The following is a 27,751-nucleotide window of genomic DNA, read 5'->3' as shown; positions in this document are numbered from 1 at the left end:
TAGACCTCTCTTTCGCACCCAGTAAAATGATGCCCTACGGATATACTATACAGATTGATTTGGCACCATGCTAAACAACAAATTGTAAAGATTATCTAAACTCCTAGCCCCATGTTTCATAAAAAAACAACCATAACAGGGGATTTGTTTTGTAGCTGTCCAAAAATGCTGCATTATAGCTGTGAAATCACAAACTATTGACTTACCTCATCGAAACAAATAGAGATATTCTAGGAGTAGATTGTAAACTTTCCTAAAATACCACATTTGTGTTTGTAAGTAGAAATACATTTTATGTAAATTTGAAGTAAATGTAAATTGATGCAAACTTTTTTGCCATGTTTTTGCCATTGTTTAACATAAACAAAACTGCAGACTCAATCATGCCCATATGTAAATTTTATGTATGCGTAAATAATTCCACAACTGCAGTCAGATGCAAAACTTTCAACACCCCAGTTCAATTTTCTAAGTGAAATTTGCACATTAATTTCTATTTATTTGCTGAGTTTAACTTACTGAAAAAAAGAAAACAAAATATAAAATGTGCTAGACCTTTTGAACGGGCCCCATTTTATGTTGTATTTATCCCCCATTTGTTTAATTCAGCAAATAAACAGTAATTTTGGATTGAAATGTGCAGACGTGTTTTCTGTAGAGGATGTGTTACTTATTTTCACTTCGTCGATTCGTTTCAAATCATCAAATACATAAAAATTGACCATGAGCATTGAAACTTTAGCACATGACTATGCATAATTACATAGTTTAATACATATAAATAGAACAGCAAAATGACAGCATTAACTGTAGACGGTTAGACAGTAAATCACCATGAAAATCTAGGACTTTTAGTGATTTCAGCTCCATTCACACGACCAATTAAAGGCTAATTTCATATGTAATAAGGACTTTTGAATCAGGGCTGGTTTTTAAATCGTTTTTCTCACCAGGGGAGTTCTGAGGGGAGGAGACGGGAGAGCCTCGTGGGGATTGGCAGTAGCTAGGGTGCAGTAAGGCATGAGGAGGCACGTACGACATCACTTCCTCTTCGAACAGGCTGAAGACATGAAGAAAGAGAGTAAGTCGTTGACTTTGAATTTAGTCGACTAGTCTTCTGTTATGTCACGGTCATGAACAGCGGACTGTAGGGATGGACGATATGGCACAAATATAACACCATGATACTTTACCACAGTATTACGTATTACATATCACAATATTTTGTTTTCTGTAGTTTGAACAAACAAAAAAGAACCAGTAGCACCACAATTAAAGAGTAAATCTCAAAAACTATGAACACGTTTTATTAAACATTTCACAAACTGCACTGCACTAAATCCAATTAAAACAGGACTAATAATTAGGGATGCACTGGAATTCCAATGAAAAAGTTCTGCTGAAAATGGATGCAAGTGATCTACATTAAAGTGTTGAAATCTAACATTTATAGTGATAGTGAAAAATAGAAATACTGATTAAAAATGCTTTATGTTTCTATCGCCTTTGCATGTGTTCAAACAGCTTGAGCCGCAGCGGATCAAGAGTGAAACTTTTGTGCATCTTTGTGAAACAGTCCATCTTTAACTAACATGTTTTTTTAGCAATATCTGATTTAATGTTCTTTAATGGAAATCTAAGTATCTTTTGGTAATAAACCTTTCTCATTCTCATTTTACTGTAACTGTAAACGCATGCGTTTGTAGCCTGCTTAGGTTCATGGCTGTTTGTTCTGTAAATTCTCTTCTCTAAACACTAAAGTGACTTGCATGCTTGCCAGCACTTCCAGCTGGTGAAACTTTAGTCTGTTGAACGGGGGTCTCAAAACCACATCTATGAGCATTTAAAAAATTAAACCACTTCCGCTTTTTACAGGTTTTAATGCCTTTGGGAATCCACACAGTATCACTTTTTCAATAGTTCACAATTTGTAATAATATTATTAATCAAGTTGTTTAAAATGAAATAGTTCTCTTTCCCAGCATAGCGTTTATCACCTTATTTCATTAATTTAAAAGCATAAATAAAATGGCAAACTATATATTACAGAACTTTTTCTGTTCATTGTTGGGTTTAGTTTTTGGCCAAAATCCTTCATTTTGTTTTTAGTTTTGGTCAAGAATTTGGTAACACTTTATCTGGATGGTCCACTGTAGATTAATTGTAAATGTTCAGTATATATTTAAATAACATTCAATTGAATAGTCATTAAATGCCACTGAACTTGAAGTTGAATGTTACTTAGACTGTTCATTATAGATGCTTTGTAAATGGTCAGTTGGCCTTTAAGTAACCTTCAACTAAATATCCATTATATTCAGGAGTTTATTAAATCTAACCCTAACTCTAACCTTCACCTCAAGGCAAAACCTACATCTACTCCTAACTCTAACCCTAAACATAATGTTGTAGATAATCAACTGAAGATCACCAGAACGTTTGTTAATGATTTAAGTAGCTGTAGAGCATCTATAGGGGACCATCCAAATAAAGTGTGACTAAGAATTTTGATTTCACTGCAAATTATACTCTATTTGTAATGTTGTTGAAGTGCTGATGAGATCCATGATATGCTTAGAAAAACATATTGTGATAACACTTATATTGGTAATTACGAGCAAACTGAACTGAAGGTGCTGAGATCAAGCTTACCTGAGCAGAATGACCAAATCTGCATCACCGGAGAGTCGGACCAGGCCAGCTGCTCCCTCATTACGAATAAACTGCACCTTCTCCCTGCAGGGAACAAATAAACATTGCAGTTGAGAATCCACCTTAAAATTATGAGAATTATGAATGTATGTCTGCTCCAAAAGTAACTGTTTTTCGTCCCTGCATCTCATTTGTAAGACATTAAAGCAATAGTTTGGTAATAAATGTACTTTACAGCATTTTAACCAAACTTTTGTAGTCAATCATGTTTGATGTCTCAATCTTGCTCTTTCAGTTTTGCAATTATTTTACCTTCCTTTGACCCTGGAATGCTGCTTTTTATCCAAATGGACAAACATACAGGCAAAATTCAAAGCCAATGTTTAGAGCTCTGTGACATACTCTTGTCCATTTTTATAAATGACAGTATGTTTTTACATTAGCCATGTATACGTGTAAACGTCTGTATCTGATTACATTCCCTATCGGAAAGTTTGTCTGTTCTGCATGCGCGTCACGTCATAGTGAAAGTGTATAATGTTCAACATGGCAGAGCAGAAACTGGTCTGCAGAGGAGACGAAGTTTATGCTCTGATGTTTAAAAGACGGCAGTGGGACGGACGTCCAGCTTATGTGTCTCAGAACACGACGTCTTCCTCTTGGCCGTCTTGAATAAGGACATAAGAAGGACGTTTTCCTGAGTCTGATATCATTTTAAAGCAAGTAAAAACACAAGCACTGCTCACTGCTGCTCATCTCACTCTGACTGGACTCACCTGATGCTCGTTGTTTTGGTAATGTCTGCACTAAGTGGTTCTCTACGCATACATGTAATTTTGAATCAGATTACTTGTAGTGAGTATGTAAACAAAGATTTTCCCTCAGATTGTTGAGGAAATAAACACCTCATTCACCTCAATCTGTAATCAGAATGTATTTAATCGGATTGGCAAGAATATTTGCATGTAAACACGGCCAGTGTCAGAAACCACATAAGCAAGTCTGTTTAAGGTTACTGAATGACTCAGTTTGGTTTGAGGCAAGAAGATTCAGACACGCAGCTTTCAAGGTGCTAAGTGGTGAATATAAGCTTTCTTTACTTGTTAGCCCCATTAGATTGTGCAAAACTAAAACAACTCAAGATACCAAACCTCTCTTGGCTGACTGACTACATTGAAATGAAATGCTATAAATTGGGAAATTTTGTACATTTGATTCTTTCCTTCAAAGTATTGCTTTAAGTATTGTTACTTTACCTGAGTGAATGATTCCTACTGAACTCCGGCTGCCTCTCCTGCAGGATCTCAAATATGTTTGGTTGTCTTAAAAATGCCACAATTTTATCATTGTAGGCTGCAAAGAGAGCAGAGTGAAAGAGTATGTAATTAAGAACGTTCAGAGGTATTTCAAGAAATTGATTTCAGTATTCAAGCGCTCAACACTTATTGGAGAATAAAGGAATAAACATTCAATAGAATAAAACATGACATCAAACGCACCAACGGGAACCAGGTCCTGGCACTGATTGCGATTGGTTGCATTGAAGGTGTTGGAGGGGCGGGGCAGGACAGGGGGTCCGGTGTGGCGAGGATCATCACCCACCTGTAACGAACAAAAGCAGCTTCTAAAACTCTCACACACCTACTACTCTGCTCTCAGAAACTTGGGACACAACTATTTATTTAAGGGTTTTTCACATTTTAGAATAATAGTGTAGACATTATAAACAGAGTTACCAGCGTAAAGTTCTGCCACCCTTTATATTTTAGCTTCAATTTCTATATTATGTTCATGAACATATATATTTCTATATTTATGTTCATTCTTTGTAAAGGATGTGTTATTGGACTTGTGTCTAGAACAATCAATGTGTGTAATAAAGCTTGCTTTCCCTGTTGCAACATGCAGTTATATGCTGTTGCACTTCAAATGTTTATCCAGTGAATGAACAGTAATTACTACCCACATATAAAAGAATTACAGATGCACTTTTACTGCCTTTCTCCATTAAACATTAGCCATTTTTAATTATGCGCTGAAGTAGCTTGTTTCCAAACCTTATCTTGCAGGAATTATTACACAGGTGCCCCCACCAGCTGAGGGGATTTATATTTTAAATAATGAGTACATTTGCCTTCACGTGTTACGAAGACAGGGGGATTTAGAGCTTAGCGGAGTCATTTAGGTACAGTATGCCAACACACCGAAGATAAGTCAGACTCGACACAAAGTAATCAGCACTGAGGGCAATCTGCTGTCTGTGGCGCGGCCGAGAACAAAAGAGCTTATCACCAAATGATAACTAAAGCACAATGACGTGTGTTTCTCACTGCTGGAAAACAAAAATGATATATTTTGTGTTCATCTTTATTAACAGAGCTTAATGTAGGTGGTTATTTCTGCAATTGTCCATTAATAATGTCATGTATCAGTGTTGCTGCTTACACTGATACAACATTCTGACCGCCTCCTTGTTTCTACGCTCATTGTCCAGTTTATCAGCTCCACTTACTGTATAGCTGCACTTTGTAGTTCTACAGTTACAGACTGTAGTCCATCTGTTTCTCTGATACTTTGTTACCCCCTTTTACCCTGTTCTTCAGTGGTCAGGGCCCCCATGAGCTATCGTCTCTGACTTTATATCTACAAGGTGGACAGACAAAGTCGGAGTGTTTAAAAACTCCAGCAGTGCTGCTGTGTCTGATCCACTCAGACCAGCACAACACACACTAATACACCACCACTACGTCAGTGTTACTGTAGTGCTGAGAATGATCCACCACCCAAATAGTACCTGCTCTGAGAGGGTCTATGGGGGTCCTGACCACTGAAGAACAGGGTAACAGAGTATCAGAGAAACAGATGGACTACAGTCTATAATTGAACCATTTTGACTCAGTAAGTTTCAGGAGCATTTCACACCAAACCACTCTGAATGACTGGATTGCATCTTAATCATTTAATTTAAATACATTGCAAAAAATCTGCTTTGAACGGAGGTAAGTGACCTGCTCTTTGCCTTATATGCTATTACAAAAACCGATTCACTTGCAGTGATTTTTTAACACCTAATCAGTCAGAATACACTCATTCTAAGAGAGTCATCTACTTTACCCACTCTGCAAAGGGCTGCTTGCATACCGTTAAGGAGTAACATAGAGCAGTTTTAGAAATCAGATGCTCTCCAGGTGCTGAAATCACTCAAGAAAAAAGACTACAGTACCTGTGTTTTGGAAAGCTAACTGACTCGTGGCCACTGGGAGGAGCTAGAAGACTAGACTTGGCTGCCTTGTTGTTATGCTTGCCGGCTCAGCCGTGGCGTCTCCAGACAAATTTAAGAGCGTAGGCCCAAGCAGACCACAGAATCAGGTGGGGGAACATGCATGAATAATGTAATTTGACAAATATATATAAAAAAGATAAAGTAAAAATGTAAAAATGGCATGTTTTCAGATATATTCAGAAATATCGCTTCATTCAACCACAGCATGTAATTGATATTTTATAGGTGTTTCCGTTAAGGCAGGGGTGCACAACTCTGATGTCCAGCACAGTTGATTTACCTGCTCCAACACACCTGAACACACTCGCCTGTTAATTGCCAGGTTGTGGGTGTGTTTGAGTGGGGAAACCTCCAAACTGTGTTGTGCACCCCTGCTTTAAGGTATCTAGGGCCAGGACCGCATATAAATTTATTAGTTATTATTGATAACCACCCTGAGATTGGTAAGTGGAATTTATAGACATTTTTTCTTGCCATTTCCCATTACCGGAAATTCAAGTCTGGGTTTCACTTCATTTACACAACCAGCAGTGAGTGCAATTGCATGTGCTCACAGCCACACAGGGAACATGCCAGAAGCAGCATTTTCTGTGTTAATTTTAGTTAAACGTTTAGTTGTTGCAAGGTCTTTACACACTGAGCTGATTTTTATGGACAAATACTGGGCGCATGATTTTTAATGCACTGAAACATTCACATCAAGTCATCATGCTTCATTTTGAACATGACAGAACTGGTAGTAAAGGCGATGGAAGATGCAGACACATCTTAAAGTAAGCCAAGCAAATCCAGCTTCATAACGGATGACACTGCTTCTGTGTGGGCGGAGGTTTGGTGAGAGAGCAGCGGTTGGCTGGGTGGAGTGAACAGGTGAGTGGGGCAGGAGGGGCTCACCAGACGTCGTGTGCTCACCTCCCCGGCGCTGTGGCTGCGCTGTCGGCTGAGGTGCTGCCGGTGGGCCAGCAAGCTGCTGGGCCTGGCGCTCTGCAAGGGCAAGCGGGGGTCTATGAAGGTGGTAGCACGGCAGTTGTGGTCCACGAAGAACGGCTGCAGGAGAGAACACAGAGGGGATTCAGACGAGGTGAGAAGAAGTCAAGCAAGCAAGTTAGTGTCCAAGAACCAAACTCAGATGCTGAAGTAAAGATGGAGAGGTAAATGAGTTTGGCTCCACCAGGTCTGGGTGGCTGAGGCTAACCTTGCCAGTGTGGTCATGCTTCATCTCCCAGCCTCGGGGCAGCTCCAGCTGCTTGTTGGCGAACAGGTTAAGGAATGTGACCAGGTCCCGGTTGTGCTGGTAGCGCTCGAAGTGGTGCGCGTCCCGCCGGACCTTACTGATCATGTGTTTCAGACACGTGTTGCTTGTAAACATGCGGTAGGCACTCTGAGGAGAGAAGGGATATGTTTAGGTGCATGAAACAGCATAGTCTCTAAACGGTGAAGATTAGACCTGCAGGCAGAGAGGGACGACTCACAGGGTTAGAATGGAGCACACTGAAGAAGTCAGGGCTGGTGAGGAACTTAGCACTGGGCGACTGCAGCAGCAGAGAGAGGCGAGAGCGTGAGTTAGCGGGACCCACCGCCACATCTCTGCGATACTCTGAAAATAAAGATCTCAGGGTTAATGTACGTGGGAGGCATCATTGTATAGTTATGTGAGACATACACCCTCTTTCAATTCTGTTTTATTTATCATCATCATCATCATCATTAACCGCTTAATCCAGACAGGGTTAAGGTAGCAGTTGTGAGAGCAGAGAATCCCTGACGACTCTCATTCTCCAGCTCATTCCGTGGGAACCTGAGCCGCTTCCAGGCCAAGTTGGGGATATAATCCCTCCAGTGGGTCCTAGGATCCTAACCCTAACCTAACCCTCGGGGCCTTGTCCTAGTAGGCTGTGCCTGGCAAACCCCCAACTGGAGGTGTCCAGGGGGCATCTTGATCAGATTTCCTAACTATTTCAACTGGCTCCTCTCAATGTGGAGGAGCATCGGCTCTACTCTGACCTCCTCACGGATGACCGAGCTCTTCACGCTATTAAGTGGAGAGTAGCCCGCCACCCTGTGAAGAAAGCTCATTTCCACTGCTTCTGCTTGTATCGGTGATCTCATTCTTTTGGTCATTACCCTCAGCTCATGTCCACAGGAGAGGATTGGAATGTAGACTGACTGGTAAACAGATACCTTTGCTTTTTGGTTCACCTCCCACTTCACCACTACAGTCCGGTAAAGTGGCAGCATTACTGCTGCCGCTTGCTGTTTTATTTACCAGGGCCTAAATCACAATTATGTAGTCATCAACAGCTTTTACAAGCAAACAGGTGGTTATAAAACACAACAGATTTCACTGTGTTCAAGTAGTGACCTGTCTTCTGGACCAGTTTGACCACCATGGAGCTTCCTGCTGTACAATTCTGTGCAAAGCTCACCTGCATAAACTGACCTTGCTCTTGGTGCTGCCTCAAACTATTTCAGCATAACTATTGCTTAACCTGCTTTTTCTTTTTTGGTATTTTAACGTTTCATACTAATGATAAAACCTTATTCTCTGTACATATTGCTCTTGTTTTATTGTTTTTCTATCCGGTGTCAACCAGAGGAGGATGGGTTCCCCTGAGTCTTTGTTCCTCTCAAGGTTTTTTCCTCTTACTCGTGGGGTTTTTCCTTGCCATTGTCAACACAGGCGACACTAATGGGGACTTGGACCTGGATTTTTCTGTAATGTATTATGTCCTTCCCACTTTCACAATCATTGAGAGTCATTAGCAGTCAGGTGTTACTAATCAAATTCACAAGATTAGTTCATTATCAAGACGTGTCACTAACTCTATAAAAGCTGAACTTTTGGCAGTTTGGAGCAGTCAGGTGTCCACACCATGCCAATAAGAAAGGACTTCAGCCAACAGGTCATCGGCAATGACCTCAAAGAAGCAATTGCTCCTGCTCGTCAATCTAGGAAGGATTATAAAGCCATATCCAAACAATCATTCTACAGTGAGGATTGTTTAGAAATAAAGAGTCTTTAAGACTCTTCCCAGCAGTGGGCGTCCCAGCAAATTCAGTCCAAGGTGTTTAGTGTATATTGCCCTGTTTGGAGAAGACCCAGCACAGCATGGTGGTGGAGGCGTGATCAATTTGGGCTTGATTTGCAGCCACACCAACCACCACATTGAGACAACAAAGAATTCCACATTTTACCAAAATATTCTTGTAACAAATGTGAGGCCATCTGTCCAGCAGCTGAAATAGGGTTATGGAATAGGACAATGATCCCAAGCACACCAAACTGACATGTGAATGTCTAAAAAAACAAACAAACAGACCAAACCCAATTGAGATGCTGTGGTGGGATCTTTGGAGAGCTGTGCAATAACGAATACCCTCAAGCATCAATGAACTGAAATGATGTACAATTGTGGGCCAATTGTTGTGTGAATTTGGACCATCCTTAAAATAAGTCTGAGCAACTTGGACTGGAGTTATGGACAGCTGGTCAAGGAAGCCAGAACCCCCCCTGTCGCTCAGCATGAGTGAGAGGTCCTGGAAGAGTGGGTGGAGGTGGGATGTGAAGTTTTCGACATGGGAAACTGAAAGAAGAGGTGAGAATTTATAGGATGTGCGATGGAGGAGTTTTGGCCATTTATAGAAGTTGGTGAAGACCATGCAATTGCTATTTAGACCCTGATAAACAAATATATAGAGTTGAAGGAAGGTGTACTTTCTTTTTCCCCACAATTGTTGACAAATGAGTATCCACTGTCATAACTGTAAGATGTACAGTTCTCTACACAAAATTATTACTGATCTGATGTCAGAATAAGCAAGAGTGGCTTTCCTAAATGCCCTGTTACGGAATAAACTGCTGTAGTAAATCTCAGGACACTGTCGAGGGCACAATGTTCTCTGTGTGTGTGTACCGGGAATGGAGTGATGCATCAGGTCAGTGTCATCAGAGGGCATCTCTGCCGCCTGCTCATCCGTCCGCTCATTGGTTATTGTCCTCCGGATGCTCTGGTACCTGAACAAAAGGGTGACGGACGTAAAGAATGAGAGGCAGGCAGACAGTGAAAGACAGGGACAAAATGAAAGGCACGAAGTGAGAGAGAGTGAGAGAGATAGATGAAGGCCAAATGGAGAAGGTTGCTGTGGAGACTACAGGATGGCATTTTAGCAGTGATTCCTTTTGCGTCAAGGAGGATTAAAAATGGCATTTCGCTCTTTAAGGAAGTGGATCATGGATTTTGAGTTGTTACCTGATCAGAATCATGGAGTGAGCACTTCAGTGCTGCTGATACAGTCAGAGGTGCTGGAAGGGGGTGCTTTCATTACTAATAAGCGCTGGTTGTAGATATTGCATAGCTCATACATACTAGTCATAGGTACTACATTGCTGACAGAAGCTGGTTGAAGTTATTGAATAACTAACACATGCTGGTTTTGGTATATATATATATATAAATATAAAAATATATACACACCAAAAACAAAAGGAGGGGTGCAGTCCTGTGGAAGGCAACTCTCCGTTCCTGCGCCTCTATATACAGCAGACATACATGTATGCGGGGATGAGTGTGGGTGTGTTTCTAACCGGCGGTTGAGCTGCTCCATCTGCTGGATGGAGTTAGATCTCTGCAGGACCTGAGGTGCAGGTGGGGCAGTGGGCCGCTGCCAGGTGGTGGTCCTGTTGACATGATCCACGTAGAAGATGCGCCCATGGCTGTCGATACGAGCCTCCCAGTCTACAACACATAGATTCTTAGAAGTTATTCTTAGAAGTTGGTTGCGGGATGGTTGTTCGGGATAACTAGCAGAACCTTGCTGTTGAAGCTGGCTGACCAGCATCCCTACAGTAAAAACATACGGTTTTGGTTGGTCTAAGCTGATCTTTGATGGTCAAGGTGGGGTAGGTGAAAACATACTCTATGCTGGTTAAGCTGGAAGATGTTTTCAGTTGAGTGTGATGGTTTAGCTTGTTTACTATTTCCTATTACTATTTATAATCTATTTACTATAGATTTATTAACCCCTTTTGAAGCCAGTGTTACTGACAAACCACCATAAAAACAACTGAACTAATTCTTTACTCTTCCAGGTGAGGATAAATCATCAAGCGGTTAAATACAATGCTGCTGAGTTTAATCCAATGTTCTTGGCTTTGTTCTTGGTAATGTTCTTGGCTTTTGACGTAAACGCCAGTCACGGTCAGTTTCGTCTTCGCCACATCACAGGAGCGATTATGAAGTTCCAGTGATTGACAGCTGGGCTCATCGCCCACAGTGTGTTCAAGTCCGCCATAAAAAGGGCTTGTTATGTGGCCACGGCCACTTCTTTGGTTCGTGTCCTCAGATTCTTTAAACTGTTCTCTGGGGCTGCAGCCTCGGGCTCCTCCAGCCGCGCTCGGCTGTTTAGTTCAAAACCTCGTCGAATACAGAGCAGCTGTGATGAGTCTCTTCTAAGTTTTTGGTACAGAAACATCAGCTTAAATGTTTGAATCTAAGCAGCGTGAAATTATGACAAATGTTGAGTCGGACTAACGTTAAAGTCGCATGAAGTCCGATCTGGCTGAGTCGCATTGATGCAGATCGCATACGGATCGGATTTCAGTACCACATATGAAAGCGTCTCAAATTGGAATCGAAAATGTCAGATTCGGTGTGTTTTTTGCTGTTCACACTGACACACATCTGTGTCACATTTGCAGAAAAAGATCAGATTTGGGCTTTTACCTGCTGTGTGGACAAAGCCTAAGCGCCAGAACATTAAGTGGCATATTATGACAATGTCTGGATGTCTATTTATACAGAATGATTACTTCAATATGAACTTTGTGTGTCTTGTTAGATTTGGTAGATTTAATCAGAAATCTCAGGCTCTAGAGGAAAGAGCACAATCGGACAGACTAACCTTGGGGAAAACTAGTTTTTGAAGGTACCATATGGCAAGGTTTTCGCAAAGGTTTGTGTACAGTTCTGAACAACATATACATGTATGTTACATGATTATTCATATTTAGCCTGCAAACATATCATTTGCTGAATTTGCATAACAGTAACTCCATAGGCCTCAGGCCTTGTTTGTCACCCCATTCGTAATCTACGGTCATCTTGATATCGAAGACATTCTGACATTTGCAGGGTTTGCTTGACCATACCTGACCTTACTGGCAGAAACCACAACAATCCATCTGTCTAGCAGTAAATCTAATATATCTTTCACGTGGACTTCATCACACACTGACATCCAAAACCTTCTTATGCACGACTGAGCACATTCATGCACTCACTTGGTGGTAGAGGCTCGTCCACTCTCTGGTAGCGGCTTATGTCGTGACGTACGGCGGGCAGAGAGCGAACAGGCTGATGACCGTTCACCTGAGCGGTAGCTCCTACAGAAACACATCACATTCCACTGAAAATAATGCTTCTGCGTATTAAACCAGCAGAAAGATGTTCATTAAAAAAACAATGAAAAAAAAAAAGCACCTGACTCTCCGTCTGTTTCCGTGGCACCTTGCGCTTGATCAGCCGCGGCTCTTTGTGTTTCCGGCGACCCCGTTCCTTCTGCCTGAGAACCGCCCCCCGATGCCCGTAAACTCTGCCTCCTCCTCCACACGTCCCCTCCTTCCTCCTCCCCATTGGCTTTGCTAGAGCTGCCAGCCTCTTCCAGGGAGCTGCTGGGCTCTGACTGCTTGGCTCCTCCTTCGCTAGCTAAACTGCTACTAGCTGCCGAGGCTTCAGAGACGGCAGCTTCTGTTGCTACAAACACCTCCTCGCTGGCTTCCTCTTTGGATGAACCCCCTTCTGTGTCCTAGAAGAAGATGGTTTAAGAAACCAAACTGCATTTTTATTCCAACTATTTATTTATTTACATCCTAGAAAGGCACATGTTTATAGATGCAACTGCTTGCTATTAGCATCAGGCTTGATAAACAATTGTTCATGCCCTACTCAACTGATAAAACCAGTGCATGGAAGCACAGACAGCCAGAGCCAGTGTAAATTCTGCATGAGCCGCGAGATTCTAAGAGCTGTGGTGTTTTTTCGTGCAGTTTACATCAGACAGTCCGTGTACTTCTGTGGGCCTGAGGCAGAAACTTAATGAAATACAACAAAAACCCCTCTGAAATTTCATGTCAGCCACCCCAACCTCTATTAGCAAACTACTATTAAACTACAGACGTCAAGAACAAAACCAGGACAGTCACTTATATCCGAAGCTGCTCACCTGAGCTGTGGACGCCGGTTGCTGGGAAGCAGAGGCAGGTTGAGCTATTGGTCCTGAGCTGGCTCCTCCCTCCTGGTTCCCTTCTGCTCCGCCATTCTGGCTTTTAGTGGTGCTACTACTCAAAGCCATTGCTTCCGCCTCCCCACCATGACTCCCCTCTGCCCCCTTCTGCTCTGGCTCAGATGCCCCCTGCCCCCCTGTTGCCTGAACTCCATTGGTCAATGGTGCCTCCTGAGAAGAGTGTCCTTCCTCGTCTTCGTCCGAGTCGATGTGCAGCATGGCGTTGAGCCGGGTGTCCGTTGGAAAGCTGGAGCGTAGTTTCGGAGATGCTGCACCCAGGGGCCGGTCTCCGGGGCCCTTTGGGGATTCAATAGCGTCCAGATAGTCATTCAGAGAGACCTGTCTCTGGGTGTGACCCACAGCACCCTCGGCTGAATCGGCGGTGCCGTCCCTCAGGATACGCTCCTCGTCTGTGTCCAACAGACCCTCGTCGGCCCTGAAGGCCTCACTGTGGAGGGAGCCCTCAGAGCCGGTGGGAGATGGACCCCTAGGTATGCGTGAGGATGGAGGCAGGATGTCCTCGTCATCGGACGGGCTGCCTGGGTCACCGTTCACGGAGGAGGCGCCCAGTAGTGAGCCCATAGCGTCTGATTAGGTGCGTTTGAGAGTATTTCAGTTTTACAGGGAAGGTGGAAAGCAAGTTAGCATTTATTAGCCAAAATACACAACCAGTCAAAGCAAATGATGGTGAGGAAAAGCTGTTCTTCTTATGATCTTCATGGTCTGCATTATTATATTAATTTCCCTTACTATTGTCCTCAACTGCTATGTGTGTGTGTGTAATATATATACACTGATCTAAAGCAAGCTCTTGTCTTTCAGGTCACATATTTGTCTTGTACTTGTGGTTTTATGTACGATTATATAATTTTATCTCAATACAGGCCGTTTTATTCCTGTGCCTGTAAGACTGATACATGTACTATGTACCTCAGTCGCCCAGCCAAAAACACTTTTAAAACTTCAATGAAATTTTCCTTATAACTATAGCGCAACTTATAACTTCAGGGTGAACTTGGGGCCAAACTGCTGTAGGCTGATTATACTGGAATTTGTTGATTTTGTGACATTATAAATGAATAAAAAACAAAACAGGCCGTTCTGCAGCCGCTAGTCTCGTGGGCAGTAAATGGTACGTTTGGAAATTTTTACATATACATCACACTAAACATTTAAAAAGTGACCGTTCCATGATATGGAGTTCGTTCGTCTTCGATGATATAGAGCCTTAAGTACTTGCAGATTCTCTGGGTATTTTGTATCCATTTGGCTGCCAGTGTTTCCACATTTTTTCCACATATATAAATATATGTATGCACACAATAAATCTTCTCACCTTCATGTCCGGTGGAGGTGATCTCCACCCTAAACTGAAGCTGACCGCTCACGTGCTCCGTGGGCAAACGGCGACACAGTGTATAGCTTACAGGCTGATCCCTGGATCGAACATATACACACACAGACACAGACACACACCCCAATACTATCATCAATCACAAAAAAATAACGTCATAATAAAATGTCTAACATTAATCCCTTAAACTCAGAAGACCCTGTATATGGGCCACACTTCAATTCCTCTCATACCTAGCTATCACTTAAAGTTCAATGATTAATTACAAATGCTGAATAATTAATAGTATTACTTAAATAAATAATAGTAGTTACTGAATAATTCACAACATTTACTCAATAATGGTAGCTGCTGAATAATTCATAGCAGATACTGAATAATTCATAGTAGATATTCAATCATTTAAAGCAGATACTGAACAATTCAAAGCAGATATGGAATAATTTATAGCAGATGCTGAATAATTCATAGGAGTTACTAATTCATTTACAGCAGATAGTGAATAATTCATAGCAGATAGTGAATAATTCACAACAGATACTGAATAATTCATTGTAGTTACTAAATAATTCATAGAACATATTGAATAATTTATAGCAAATACTAAATCATTCAGATTAGGTACTGAATAATACACAGCAGATACTAAATAATTCTTAAACACTGAAAAATTCAAAGCAGATACTGAATCTTTAATAACAGATACTAAATAATTCATAGTATATACGGAATAATTCATACTAAATACTGCATAATTTACTGTAGTTACTAATTAATTCACAGCAGACACAGAATAATTCATAGCACATACTGAACAGTGATATTCTGTAGTTACAGGTAGTCACTGACCCTGACGCATGCCTTTCCAGAAGCCTCTGCACCGGTATAACCAGCTGACCTAAAAAGCGCTTAATGATTGGTCGACTTTTGGCAAATTTGTCCTTGACCTCGATTTCCAAAACATCAGTCATCAGTGCGACAAACGTGTACTTCTGCAAGAGATCAGAGGAAGTTACTGACAAAAAAGAGGAAGAACAAAGAAAAGCAAAACACATGCTGTAAATAGGAGAAAGTAAAGGGATAGAGAGAGAGATAAAGAGCCTCTTATACGAGAATAGAAAGTGAAACCAACATATAACTGGGACGGTGATCTGTGAGTTTTCTCTCGATGATAGGGGGGTGGGGGGTGCAACATGATAGGTCTTAATGTGTCTTGTATTAATTTGTCTTGTGCCACCGCACTCTTAAAAGTTCATCGGAAAAACAAGAATGTCTTTTAAATAACATGATGAATTTGGCCAAATAAGGTTAAAAGGCTGTTCCTATGTATGTACATTCCATCCTCCTTCGTTAGCAGTTTATTTTTTTAAAGTTGACTTATTTGACATATTTTACTATTAGGGCAGCATGGTGGTGCAGCGGGGAGCACTGTCGCCTCACAGCAAGAAGGGCCTGGGTTCGGTTCCCCGGCCGGGCGACCGGCGTCTTTTCTTTGTGGAGTGTGCGTGAGTTTCTGACCAAAGTCCATAGTCAGGCTAAATTGTCCCTAGCTAATTTAGCCCTGCGATGGGCTGGGGACCTGTCCAGGGTGTTTCCTGCCTTCCATCCAATGGCTGCTGGGATAGGCCCCAGCTCCCCCCGTGACCCAGGAGGATAAGTGGCTTAGAAGATGTGTGTGTATGACTATATTACACTAATGTGATTACTGAGCTTGCTGTACTATTTAAACTATTTTGGACCTGCGTGTTTAATTATATAGTACATTACGTATTGAAACAGCACAAAAACATGCCAAGGGATGTTTTTTCTTTCAAAAAGACTGCACATAATAACTTCAAATTCATCAAATTCAGTTCATAATACGCCTATTCTTCTACTTACAAACACAAATCGAAACTGCACTTTCTCAGTTCCTCAGTTTGTTTCAATGAGCTACAATTCAGAAATAAAATGATATAAAATTATGACATCTTTGTTAACATCCCAAGGTCCTACACCTTTTAAGAGTTTTTTTTTTCATATGAGGACCAAAGAAAGTAATTCTGCATAGATAATTATTGCCAGGAAAACAATCTTATGGGCTTAGAAATTGTGGAAAATGGAGAGATTAACAGGAGCCTCACCTCTCCGTGCCACACAGGGTTGGTTGTGTTGGATATGATGGAGGCTCGCCTCTCCTGGCCGTGGTGAGTAAAGGCGGGGAAGCCACTTCTCTTGCCCGGCTGAATGCTCATCTTCAGGTAAGGGTCGGGATTAAAGAACATACCCTTTTTCAGCCCCTGAGCTCGGATATCTGAAAAACAAAGGCAGCAGTCAAACCACAAAGCAAATGTGAACATGACCATGTTAAGCAACTCAGCGGGTCAGTAATACAGTCTGAGTGATGTAAAAATTCTGATGTGTGCTCATTACAGTTGAAATGTACAGGTCCCACTGTAATGCATTATATTATAATACATCTCAATACTTCATAAACACATTTGAGCCTACAGCTTGCACTCTGGGGAGACGTGCTGGGTAATGCATTTTCCATTTCATACAAATCTGGGAAGTGCTACACTTTAAGTAATGGCCATATTTAAAGCAAGAACCAAGGGCAAGCAAGTTTCGACCATTAAGATCGAATCTCTAAGAAGAGCCCCTAAAAACATGCTGCATGTATGCTTAGTCAATTTGCTTAAATGGACATGTGGGGTATAATTCAATTAAACGGACAATATTGGAATTGATCAAGACTGGAATCGGCCAAGGCTGGAATTGGCCAAGATCATATTTGGTCAAGACTCAACCGAGACTGGAATTGGCCAAGTCTGCAATCAGCAAAGACTCCAATTGACCAAGATTAGAATTGGCCAACATCAGAACTGGCCAAGACTAGAATTGGGCCAAGATCCGATTTAGTCAGACTGGAATCGGCCAAGATTGGAATCAGCTGAGACTAGAATTAGGTAAGATTGGAACCAGCCAAGAATGTAATCAGCCAAGGCTGGAATTGGTCAAGATCATATCTGGTCAAGACTATAATCAACCTAGATTGGAACTGGCTGAGACTGGAATCAGCAAAGGCTGGAACTGGCTTAAGTTAGAATTGGCCAGTATCGTAACTGGCTAAAACTGGAATCGACCATGATCAGAAATGGTGTAGGTCAGATTCAGCCAAGACTGGAATAATCTGTTATTTGCCCAGAACAAACAATCAAACACCGTCCAGTGTATTCTTCTGATTTTGGTTGATCTGTGATTTATGACATAAATTACATGAACCTAATAAAACTACATGAACCTAATAAAACTACATGAACCTAATAAAACTACATGAACCTAATAAGAAAGCTATGCAATATTGTGTGTGTTAAATAAGATTTTGGAAAAATGAACTACTTATTAAACAAACATGGTGTTTAAAGAGATGTTTGAAATTTAAATATGAACTGACATAGTTTATCCACAGGGAGGCAGTGAAGATGTGCAGCATTTGTAATGCAGAAAGGCATTTACATTCACTTACCATTACAAAAAAGATTAAACCTTGTCCCATTAATTTGGATTCTAGGAAAGCAGAACAATTCCACAGAGGCTGCAGAGACGTGTCTGAAAACACATACCTGATAGAGTGAAGCTGACAAGTTTTCGACAGTGCTCTGTCACAGACTGACCATCAACTTGTCCTTCTGGTCCAGCCTACAGTAAGAAGAGAGAGAGCCACACTTGACTGAACCCTCCACGCAAGATATGGCATATATTACTTTTTTCTTAATTATTTATTACTCTTAGTCGTCTAAAATAAGGTAAGAAATTCTGAGTGGCTCAAGACCAGAGGTAGACGAAGTACACAAATCATGTACTTGAGTTAAAGTAGAGATACCCAAGGTAAAATATTACTGCATTAAAAGTAGAAGTCCTTACTTTAGACCTCCACTTGAGTAAAAGTACTAAGAGAGTAATTCTGGCTCTGATGTCCTGTTATCATTTTTATAACCAGACTGGCTTCATGAACTCATTTCAGGTGAAAGTCCTCCAGCGTCTCTCTTGGTAAACCAGTCTTTTAATAGAAGGTCATTAATTAGTGACGCTAACGTCTATTAAAATGATCAGAAGCACAAAACACTGAAGGTAAACAGTTTCCATCAGGGAGAACCGAGTGGCTCTGAAATCACTTTTTACACACAAGCAAAGTTTCAGTTTCAGATTTATTTACAACTTAGTTCCAAGTTTAAGTTGAATAAAAACTGGCTTTAAACTCAGGATCACAGATGAGCTCCTTTACTATGTTGATCTGTAGGCGTCTGTTCATAAACATAAACCAGCCCAAACTCATTTACTATAAAATGAAATGGTGTTTGTAGAAATTCAGAAAAAAGCCGCGTCAGTCTCGACTGCATATGTGGACATATTTCTACAGTGGGTTGCAAAAGTATTCATACCCCTTGAACTTTTCCATATTTTGTCACATTACAACCACAAACATAAATATATTTCACTGGAATTTAATGTGAAAGACCAACACAAAGTGGTATACAATTGTGAAGTGGAAAGAAAATTATACATGAATCAAAACATTTTTTACAAATAAAAAACTAATAAGTGCGACGTGCAAAAGTATTCAGCCCCCCTGAGTCAATACTTTGTGGAGCCACCTTTTGCTGCAATTACAGCTGCAAGTCTTTTAGGGTATGTCTCCACCAGCTTTGCACATCTAGTGACTGAAATTCTTGCCCATTCCTCCTTGCAAAACAGCTCAAGCTCAGTCAGATTGGATGGAGAGCGTTTGTGAACAGCAGTTTTGAGATCTTGCCACAAATTCTCAATTGGGTTTAGGTCTGGACTCTGACTGGGCCATTCTAACACATGAATATTCTTTTTTTTAAACCACTCCATTGTAGCTCTGGCTTTATGTTTAGGGTCGTTGTCCTGCTGGAAGGTGAACCTCCGCCCCAGTCTCAAATCTTTTGCTGACTCCAACAGGTTTTCTTCCAAGATTGCCCTGTATTTGGCTCCATCCATCTTCCCATCAACTTTGACCAACTTCCCGGTCCCTGCTGAAGAGAAGCACCCCCAGAGCATGATGCTGCCACCACCATATTTGACAGTGGGGATGGTGTTTTCAGAGTGATGTGCAGTGTTATTTCTCCGCCACGCATAGCGTTTTGCATTGTGGCCAAAAAGTTCTATTTTGGTCTCGTCTGACCAAAGCACCTTCTTCCACATGTTTGCTGTGTCCTCAACATGGCTTCTGGCAAACTGCAAACGGGACTTCTTATGGTTTTCTTTTAACAATGGCTTTCTCCTTGCCACTCTTCCATAAAGACCACATTTGTGTAGTGCACGACTAATTGTTGTCCTGTGGACAGTTTCCCCCACCTGAGCTGTGGCTCTCTGCATTTCATCCAGAGTCACCATGGGCCTCTTGGCTGCCTCTCTGATCAGTGATCTCCTTGTTCGGCCTGTAAGTTTAGGTGGACGGCCTTGTCTTGGCAGGTTTACTGTGGTGCCATACTCTTTCCATTTCCGGATGATGGATTGAACAGTGCTCCGTGAGATGTTCAAAGCTTGGGAAATCTTTTTATAACCTAAGCCTGCTTTAAACTTCTCCAAAACCATATTCCTAACCTGTCTGGTGTGTTCTTTGGACTTCATGATGCTGTTTGCTCCCCAATATTCTCTTAACCAACATCTGAGGCCGTCACGGAGCAGCTGTATTTGTACTGAGATTAGATTACACACAGGTGGACCCTTTTGAGTCATTAGCAGTCATCAGGCAACTTCTGAATGCAATTGGTTGCACTCAGGGAAAAGGGGGCTGAATACTTTTGCACGTCGCACTTATTAGTTTTTTATTTGTAAAAAATGTTTTGATTCATGTATAATTTTCTTTCCACTTCACAATTGTATACCACTTTGTGTTGGTCTTTCACATTAAATTCCAGTGAAATATATTTATGTTTGTGGTTGTAATGTGACAAAATATGGAAAAGTTCAAGGGGTATGAATACTTTTGCAACCCACTGTATATTGTGCTCTATTTACACAAAGTTAGGTTAGTTCATCATTTATGTTGAACAGACTCTCCCAAAGTTTTACGCTGCTGCGCTGACGTTGAACCGCGTGCTGCACTGGGTCGGTATGACCAACAGGTCAAAACCAGCTGTAAACAAAGTGACCGCTGGGCCCTGATTGGCGCTCTGGCTTTGCGCTTCTTTCGTTTTGACATGTTACGTTTTTATACACACAGAAACCAAAAGGAACGACAGATTTCTCAAAATGTAGCGGAGGAAAAAGTCAGATATTAGACTCTGAAATGTAGTGGAGTGAAAGGAAAAAGTCGCTCAAAATGGAAAAACTTAAGTAAAGTACAGATACACGAAAAAACTACTTAAGTACAGTAACTAATTACATTTACTTAGTTACTGTCCACCAGTGCTCAAGACCATAAAAGTAAGTAGATTTATTCAGATTTGAGTCATTTTTGTCTATATAATCTTAATTTATGCAAAGAACAAATTTATGTCTTAGAAGGCCCAATCCCATTTCACCGCTCGCCCCTACTACTTAGCCCTTACCCCTCTGTTTTGTGCGATCATGTCTAGGGATAGGATGTGCCCGTTCTTGTTTGTCATGATTGGCCCCTCCCAGTCCTGTCCATGTGCCTTTGTTTTGGTTTTGGTCTGGTCCATGTGCTTTTGTTTTGATTCCTTCCTAGTCCTGCCCCCTTGTTTCCAGACCCTGCCCTTGATTGTTTTCATGTTACGCTCTTAACTACCTGTGTCTCGTTACCTGTCCCTGTATTTAAGCCCTGTGTTTTCCCTAGTCTCTCGCTGGTCTTTGTTTGAAGTGTTTGGTCTTTGTCTTGGATTGTTTGTTTATTCTGTGTTTATTTAAGTCATGTCTGTTCCCCGTTCCATCCGTGTTGGCTCTCTGACCCTGGACCGTTTTGACCATGATTCTGGATTTGCCCCGAATAAATCTTGCTTATCTCCACATATGCGTCGCCTCCTCATTGCTCCCCGACGTTGCATTGTTGAGATAGAGGGGTAGGGCGAAGGGCTACATGGCCCTCCATACGCATGTTTTCAGAGACTCCAAACAGAGAAAAAGTAAAGATGGCAAGATGGCTGTGAAAAAAACAAAAGAAACCCACAAATGTGAGAATTTTCTCTGTTAAAAAGTTACGATAATCATTATTTTATTTTAGTTTAATGTCGTTTAAGTGCGTTAGTCCTTTTCTTCATAACAAGCATAAAAAACCACTAGTAGTAGCGCTGATGTCTCAGTAGCTAGCTACCATTCCACCTTAAATGGTGCAGCAGTTACATTCTGGTGCCTCAAGCTTCAGAGCTTCTGTTCCATTTAAGGTGGAACAGGAAAATTCAAACAAGAAATGGCCAAATGGCTTCAGAACACCAAAGAATTAGAGGTGGGTGATAATAACAAATTGTTGACCCCAAACAAACTTAAAGGCATACGATGTCCTAAATGTAACTAAAGCCCAGATGTGAGGAGCTGAAATTTTAGTCACTGCAGACCAGCAGGGGCGACTACAGAGCAGCGCTAGTAGCTGTTAATTAAGTGATGCTCTTTTTTATTTGAGGGTCCCATTTTGTAGGGATGATTTCAGCCACTACCCCTTGTAAGTAAGTTCCAAGGGGCAAGGTGACACTCGAAAACGAGGGGTAGGGGTAAAAAGAAGAAATGTGAATGAGCCAAAGCCCAAATGTTCTTTGTTTTTATCTATTTTGTTTTTGTCAGTAAGGGCTTCTTCACAGCTACACATCCTCTCAGACTCACAGCACCTGTCGATTTTTGATCATTGCCTCCCTCTCAAAGATGAAAGCTTTAAGTGCTGCTTATCAGATTGGAGTTTTGGTTGGTCTACCAGGTCTAACAGGTGGTTATCTTTGTCTAATTTTGGAAACTCCTGTTTTTTCCTTTGACTTTTATTCTTCCTAATGTAAGTGGATTATATTTTATCTATATTCAGAAATACCTGATCACTGAAAGTGATTAACTTGCACTGCAAGGACATTTTGAATGGACATTAAATAAATGGCTATTGCGAAGTGCTGTAAAGAACACTATGTAGAACTGAAGTGGACTGAAGAGTTAATAAAGATGAAATGAGCTTAATGAAGGACAAGGTCCCAAGGAAATGACCACAACTTGATTGCCAACTTTTTTACCATGTTTCATTGAGCTTGACCCAAGCTGAAACTGCCCTTCACCCTCTAAAATGCAGCAGATCATTTGGGCTTTATTGGGCCGGGACGATCTGACCACATCCTGTGATGACAGCAACAGGGCAGCGTGCCAGAAAGCTCTATCCGCAGGATTAAACGTTCAAAATTTCTCCTATCAAATTAATTTGTAACAACTGGCAGACCTGCAGCTATTGAGACGGATGAGGAGAGGGAGAAAAAGAAAAAGAGGGACCAGAATGTGGAGCCGGCTAATGTTGGTTAATGGCCCTCAATTATTTAACTCCATTGTTATTCACTTCCACATTAATGCACCAGCATGGCTCTCTGGCTGTGGAGAAGATACAAATTAGACTGGTAGCTGGAGAAGCGAGTGCAATACAAATCTGCCACTTACTGAGACGATCGTTTAAAGACTATTTATGCTGTCCAGTGCTGTCCACTGTACAGATATACGGCTCTGTTTCTCCAACATTTTTCAGACTGGGTGGTACACGCTACATAGCTACCAGTGCTGCTGTGTCTATGTGGTGTCATGATTGTTGTACATTGTACATTGTAAATACACATTTTCTACATGTTTATTTTCAAAAAGAACTATTCTGATTGACTGGAGTTCATTCATAGCCAGTTAAATTACATTTGAGCAATTCCCTTGCGACTGAACACTTTACAGTTCATACTTGCCCAAAGAACAGTTTGCTTGTATTTCTATGGAAATGTATACAAATAGTGTTAATAACTCATTAAACCAGCACTAAATACTGTTCAGAAACTACTTATGTTTAGAAACTTTGCCAATGTCCAGTTACACCAAATTTACTGCTTTCAAATGTCCAGAGAGACAAACTAACGAAAGCAAATGGCGATATTTTGTGCTCTTGTGCTGTTGGAGAACGGACTAGCTCTCTGGTGGACATTCTGTGTGTAGTCTATGAGAAAGCCCAAACAGAATTGCTTTTGATTATTAGGGCTTGCCACAGGAGGTTGACTGCTTATGTCTGCAAGGAGGGAGCTCTTGCTGATGACTTCAATGATAAATACAGCAAAGATGAAACTCCATGCTTGTTTCATCAGAGAAATTATAAAGGAGGAGGAGACAGGACTGCACAAGTAAGTTGTAAGGCAAGACTTTCCTAATAAGGACTACGGTTTTCCGCCTTTTATTATCGTCTATATAATAGTACAGGGTTATATTTCTGTAAAACACACCCCAAACTAACAGTTAGCAGAAATACTTTTTGTTTTGTTTTTGTTTCTTTAAGGAGGCTAAAAGGAAAAACACTCGTATACTACACAAACTGAAGATGAGGAAGCATATGTTAACCTTCCAGTTACATGCTACTATCTGTCTCTCATAGACAGCCAGCATATGAGTTTGGTTGGGTCAACAACTGGCCACTTTGCTAAAATAAAATGCCCACAGTTACTCCAAGCGCAAAGTATGCTGCATAGCTACAAACAGTAGTAGCAGCCATCTTCAAGCTTGTCCAGTTTTTATATATGACTGTTTCTCGTACAACTGGCGACCTGTCCAGGGTGTATCCTGCCTTTTGCCCGAAGACTGCTGGGATAGGCTCCAGCACCCCCCTGACGGAGAAGCGGCTTAGAAAATGGATGGGTGGATGGATGGATGTTTCTCGTACAGCGCCAGCAACCACACAAGTAAGTCTATTTGAGATTAATGAACAACTTGACACAGTTTCAGGCATCAGTGTCATAATTTAGGCACACAGTTAGCACAATGCTTGCATCACTTAACTACATCAGCCTTTCTTTATTAGCTTACTTGGTTTTTTTAAGCACATTATTTTTGCTGGTGACCAGTCATGCTAGCTTTTCTAACAGGGGAAGCAAACGTCCAACACCAAACTCGACTTTGGGTTTAGGGGGAAAATGTGCAAATTTGACTTTGAAGCATATCCACTATCCAGTGAGTGAATACAACACATAAGTATCATGTATGGTATAAAAAACCTACTCATTTACAATCTTCTCACTGCAACACCCGCCTCATGGGTTTCCATTTAAAGTGTAGGTGGATGTTGCCCTTTTGTACTGATCTCTCTTCAAATTCAAGCACTCCAAGTTACCGGTACAATGTGAGTGCTCTAATGAATCACAGGAACATCCACTGAGTGCACACGACGACCTGATCTTATAAGCACGAGCACACCGCGAGCGCTCTGGCTAATTGGAGGTTGCACGCCCCGCTGAGGTTCAACCTGTATTGAATAGCATAACCTTATTATTGGGGGCAGTCGTGGGCTGGAGGTTAGGAAACCAGCCCTGTGACTGGAAGGCTGCCGGTTCGATCCCCTTGTCTGACAGTCCATGACTGAAGTGTCCTTGAGCAAGACACCTAACCCCCAGTTGCTCCCCGGGTGCTGTGGATAGGGCTGCCCACTGCTCTGGGCAAGTGTGCTCACTGCCCCCTAGTGTGTGTGTGATCACTAGCGTGCATGTATGTGGGTGTTTCACGGCACAGATGGGTTAAATGCAGAGGTCCAATTTCACAGTGTGCAAAACACAGTGACAAATGGTTGTAAATTCTAAAATCATTAATGTCAACTGACCATAATGATGATATCAGTGAAAACAACAGCTATAACCATAGTTGTCATTGGCATGTAGCCCTAAAGATATTAATAATGTAGAATAATGCTGGGGGTTTATTAGTAGCTTTATTCTCAATGTTATACAGCTTCCTCAGTCAATTTAGAATCATCTCCAGCTCCGTTCATTCATTTGGATGATTCTACCAAGTTTGGGCACAAATACCAATGTTTGAAGAATGCACAACAGCATCTAGATAAGCCGGAAACATTTTGGAAGCAAGTATCGTGGACTGATTACGTAAGAAATGAACTGTTTGAAGGAAAAAAAAGGAACAGCATTTGATGACAGGAACACCTTGCGAACTGTTAAAACTAGAAGTGAATCTGTTAGTCTTCAGGGTTGTTGGGCAGCCAGTGGCGCAGAAAACATTGCACAGGTAGACTGAAGAATCCACTAAGAGTCCACTAAACATCAGAAAACATTAAAAGCAAATGTGACAGTCAAGAAACTGAAGCTGAAAAAAGTGGCTGACATCTACAAGACACTGATTCAGAACATACTTCAAAATCTTTTTCTTGTATTTTAAGTTAAATAAACATTAAGTAATTGTGCACTAACATTTCCAGAAAACTTGCTGCAGAGGTTGTGCTTACTTCTTTTAACTTAAAAAATAAACAAAATGTATTTTTACCAGTCTTGCTGGACATTTTTGTATAGGACAGCATGACTTATTATTTTGCTCCTTTTTAGAGCTTCTTATTAATTATTCAAAACTGTTGCAGAAGACATCAGCACATCATAGTCATTTTATACATTTATATGCTAGTAAATTGGTTTTACATTGTTGAAGACTTCGCTTATAATCTTTTAAACTGCAGAAAAATCTAGTAGTAACTGATGTTAGCACTGTTCAACATGTTTACCATCACATGGAGCAAGTATGTGAACTTCACTCTAGTTCAGAGTGTGTCTCTTTTAAGCGAACCTCAAAGCATATCAAAGAGTGCCTTTTAGAAGGGCTGGTGCATTCCCAGCATGCCAGGGAATATGATACTCTCTGTGGAGCTAGCTAAAGCTGCAACACATAGATGCAGATAAAGATGAAGATGTTGAGAGTGACCCACCACCCAAATAACATCTGGACAACAGCAGAGCTGAAACAGAACAGCTCCAGTCTACAGTTATGTACCGTAGTGGTTGGTATACCAGTTGAAATTCTTCTATAGATACGGAGACTTTCGCAACTCCTACCGGACCTCTCTGGCTCCACATCTTCTCAGCTGATGCAGATGGTGTGAATGGTTTGGAATAATAACACTGGCTAATACCAGTTTGGAATATCAGTTAATACTGAATGACAGTGAGTAGATATACAAGGTAGATGTCTGTAAGAGGCCAGGATGTGGAAGTACAAGGTGTTTCTAATAAAGCGGCCAGCAAGTGGAAGAACAAGGTAGGTGTTTCTAATAAAGTGGCTAGTGAGTGGACGTACAAGGTAGGTGTTTCTAATAAAGTGGCCAGTGAGTGGACGTACAAGGTAGGTGTTTCTAATAAAGTGGCCAGTGAGTGGAAGCACAAGGTAGGAGTTTCTAATAAATACAAGCACATACACTGACACCTGCACTCACCAGGACTCCAGGGTTTTTGACCGTGATGCAGGGGGTCGTTGCTCTCAGTGCTCCGCTCACTCCGTGGTAATATTTGAAGCAGATTTTGGTCTCAGCTACACACACACACACACACAAAAAAACAAGACACCATTTAAATGAAAATAAACCAGAATCTCACACAAAGCTGCATCAACAAAGGGCAGAGCGAAGAGACAGACAGCGAGAGAGAGACACTCACGCTCCATAAAATAGGGCCCGGGCTCTAGTCTCCAGACAATCTGGCCTCTCTGGGTGCCATTCACCCCGCGGTTCTTGGAGTCCCAGACGTTAGCTGGACACGTCTCATCTGTGGACATAAAATATACACATATATATATAGAATATATATATAGAAAGACAGCTTGAAACCCTTGTTACCTGTGGAAAATCACTGGAACAACTGGCTTAGTGCTTTTGTGAAAACTCAGACCAGCGTAACCCGCACTAACACACCACCACCACGTCAGTGTTCCTGCATTTCTGAGAATGATCCACCACCCAAACAATACCTGCTCTGTGAGGGTCCATGGGGGTCCTGACCCCTGAAGAACAGGGTAACAGAGTATCAGAGAAACAGATGGACTACAGTCTGTAACTGTAGAACTACAAAGTGCAGCTATACAGTAAGTGGAGCTGATAAAATGGACAACGAGTGTAGAAACAAGGAGGTGGTCATGATGTTATGCCTGACCGATGCATATCTCTGTCTTAAAAAACATGACATTTTTTTACCCTGTTCTCAGTATATTGTATAAAACATTATTTACTCTTTAGTTAGAAT

General features: G+C 41.4%; 1 protein-coding gene across 2 annotated transcripts in view; it reads right to left on the bottom strand.

Annotated features, from left to right (window-relative positions):
* Positions 1 to 27,751, bottom strand: part of hecw2b (HECT, C2 and WW domain containing E3 ubiquitin protein ligase 2b) — a 55,591-nt gene that overhangs the window by 9,265 nt on the left and 18,575 nt on the right. Inside the window, exons 2-19 of one of the 2 annotated variants that reach the window (XM_037543422.1) lie at positions 27,170 to 27,277; positions 26,950 to 27,044; positions 18,176 to 18,251; positions 16,694 to 16,863; positions 15,420 to 15,562; positions 14,553 to 14,653; positions 13,157 to 13,803; positions 12,415 to 12,739; positions 12,216 to 12,317; positions 10,521 to 10,671; positions 9,850 to 9,950; positions 7,408 to 7,532; positions 7,131 to 7,316; positions 6,830 to 6,982; positions 4,152 to 4,254; positions 3,909 to 4,005; positions 2,653 to 2,736; positions 951 to 1,060 (exon numbers count right to left, since the gene is read on the bottom strand). In XM_037543422.1, coding sequence (XP_037399319.1) covers positions 951 to 1,060; positions 2,653 to 2,736; positions 3,909 to 4,005; positions 4,152 to 4,254; positions 6,830 to 6,982; positions 7,131 to 7,316; positions 7,408 to 7,532; positions 9,850 to 9,950; positions 10,521 to 10,671; positions 12,216 to 12,317; positions 12,415 to 12,739; positions 13,157 to 13,803; positions 14,553 to 14,653; positions 15,420 to 15,562; positions 16,694 to 16,863; positions 18,176 to 18,251; positions 26,950 to 27,044; positions 27,170 to 27,277 — 2,877 coding nt within the window. The remainder of the gene's footprint in view (positions 1 to 950; positions 1,061 to 2,652; positions 2,737 to 3,908; positions 4,006 to 4,151; positions 4,255 to 6,829; positions 6,983 to 7,130; positions 7,317 to 7,407; positions 7,533 to 9,849; positions 9,951 to 10,520; positions 10,672 to 12,215; positions 12,318 to 12,414; positions 12,740 to 13,156; positions 13,804 to 14,552; positions 14,654 to 15,419; positions 15,563 to 16,693; positions 16,864 to 18,175; positions 18,252 to 26,949; positions 27,045 to 27,169; positions 27,278 to 27,751) is intronic. The other variant, XM_017713999.2, reaches the window with a different exon arrangement.

This window comes from Pygocentrus nattereri, chromosome 12 (assembly GCF_015220715.1).
Source record: "Pygocentrus nattereri isolate fPygNat1 chromosome 12, fPygNat1.pri, whole genome shotgun sequence".
Classification (NCBI taxonomy): Eukaryota; Metazoa; Chordata; class Actinopteri; order Characiformes; family Serrasalmidae; genus Pygocentrus; species Pygocentrus nattereri.
This window is presented reverse-complemented; position numbering and strand designations above follow the sequence as displayed.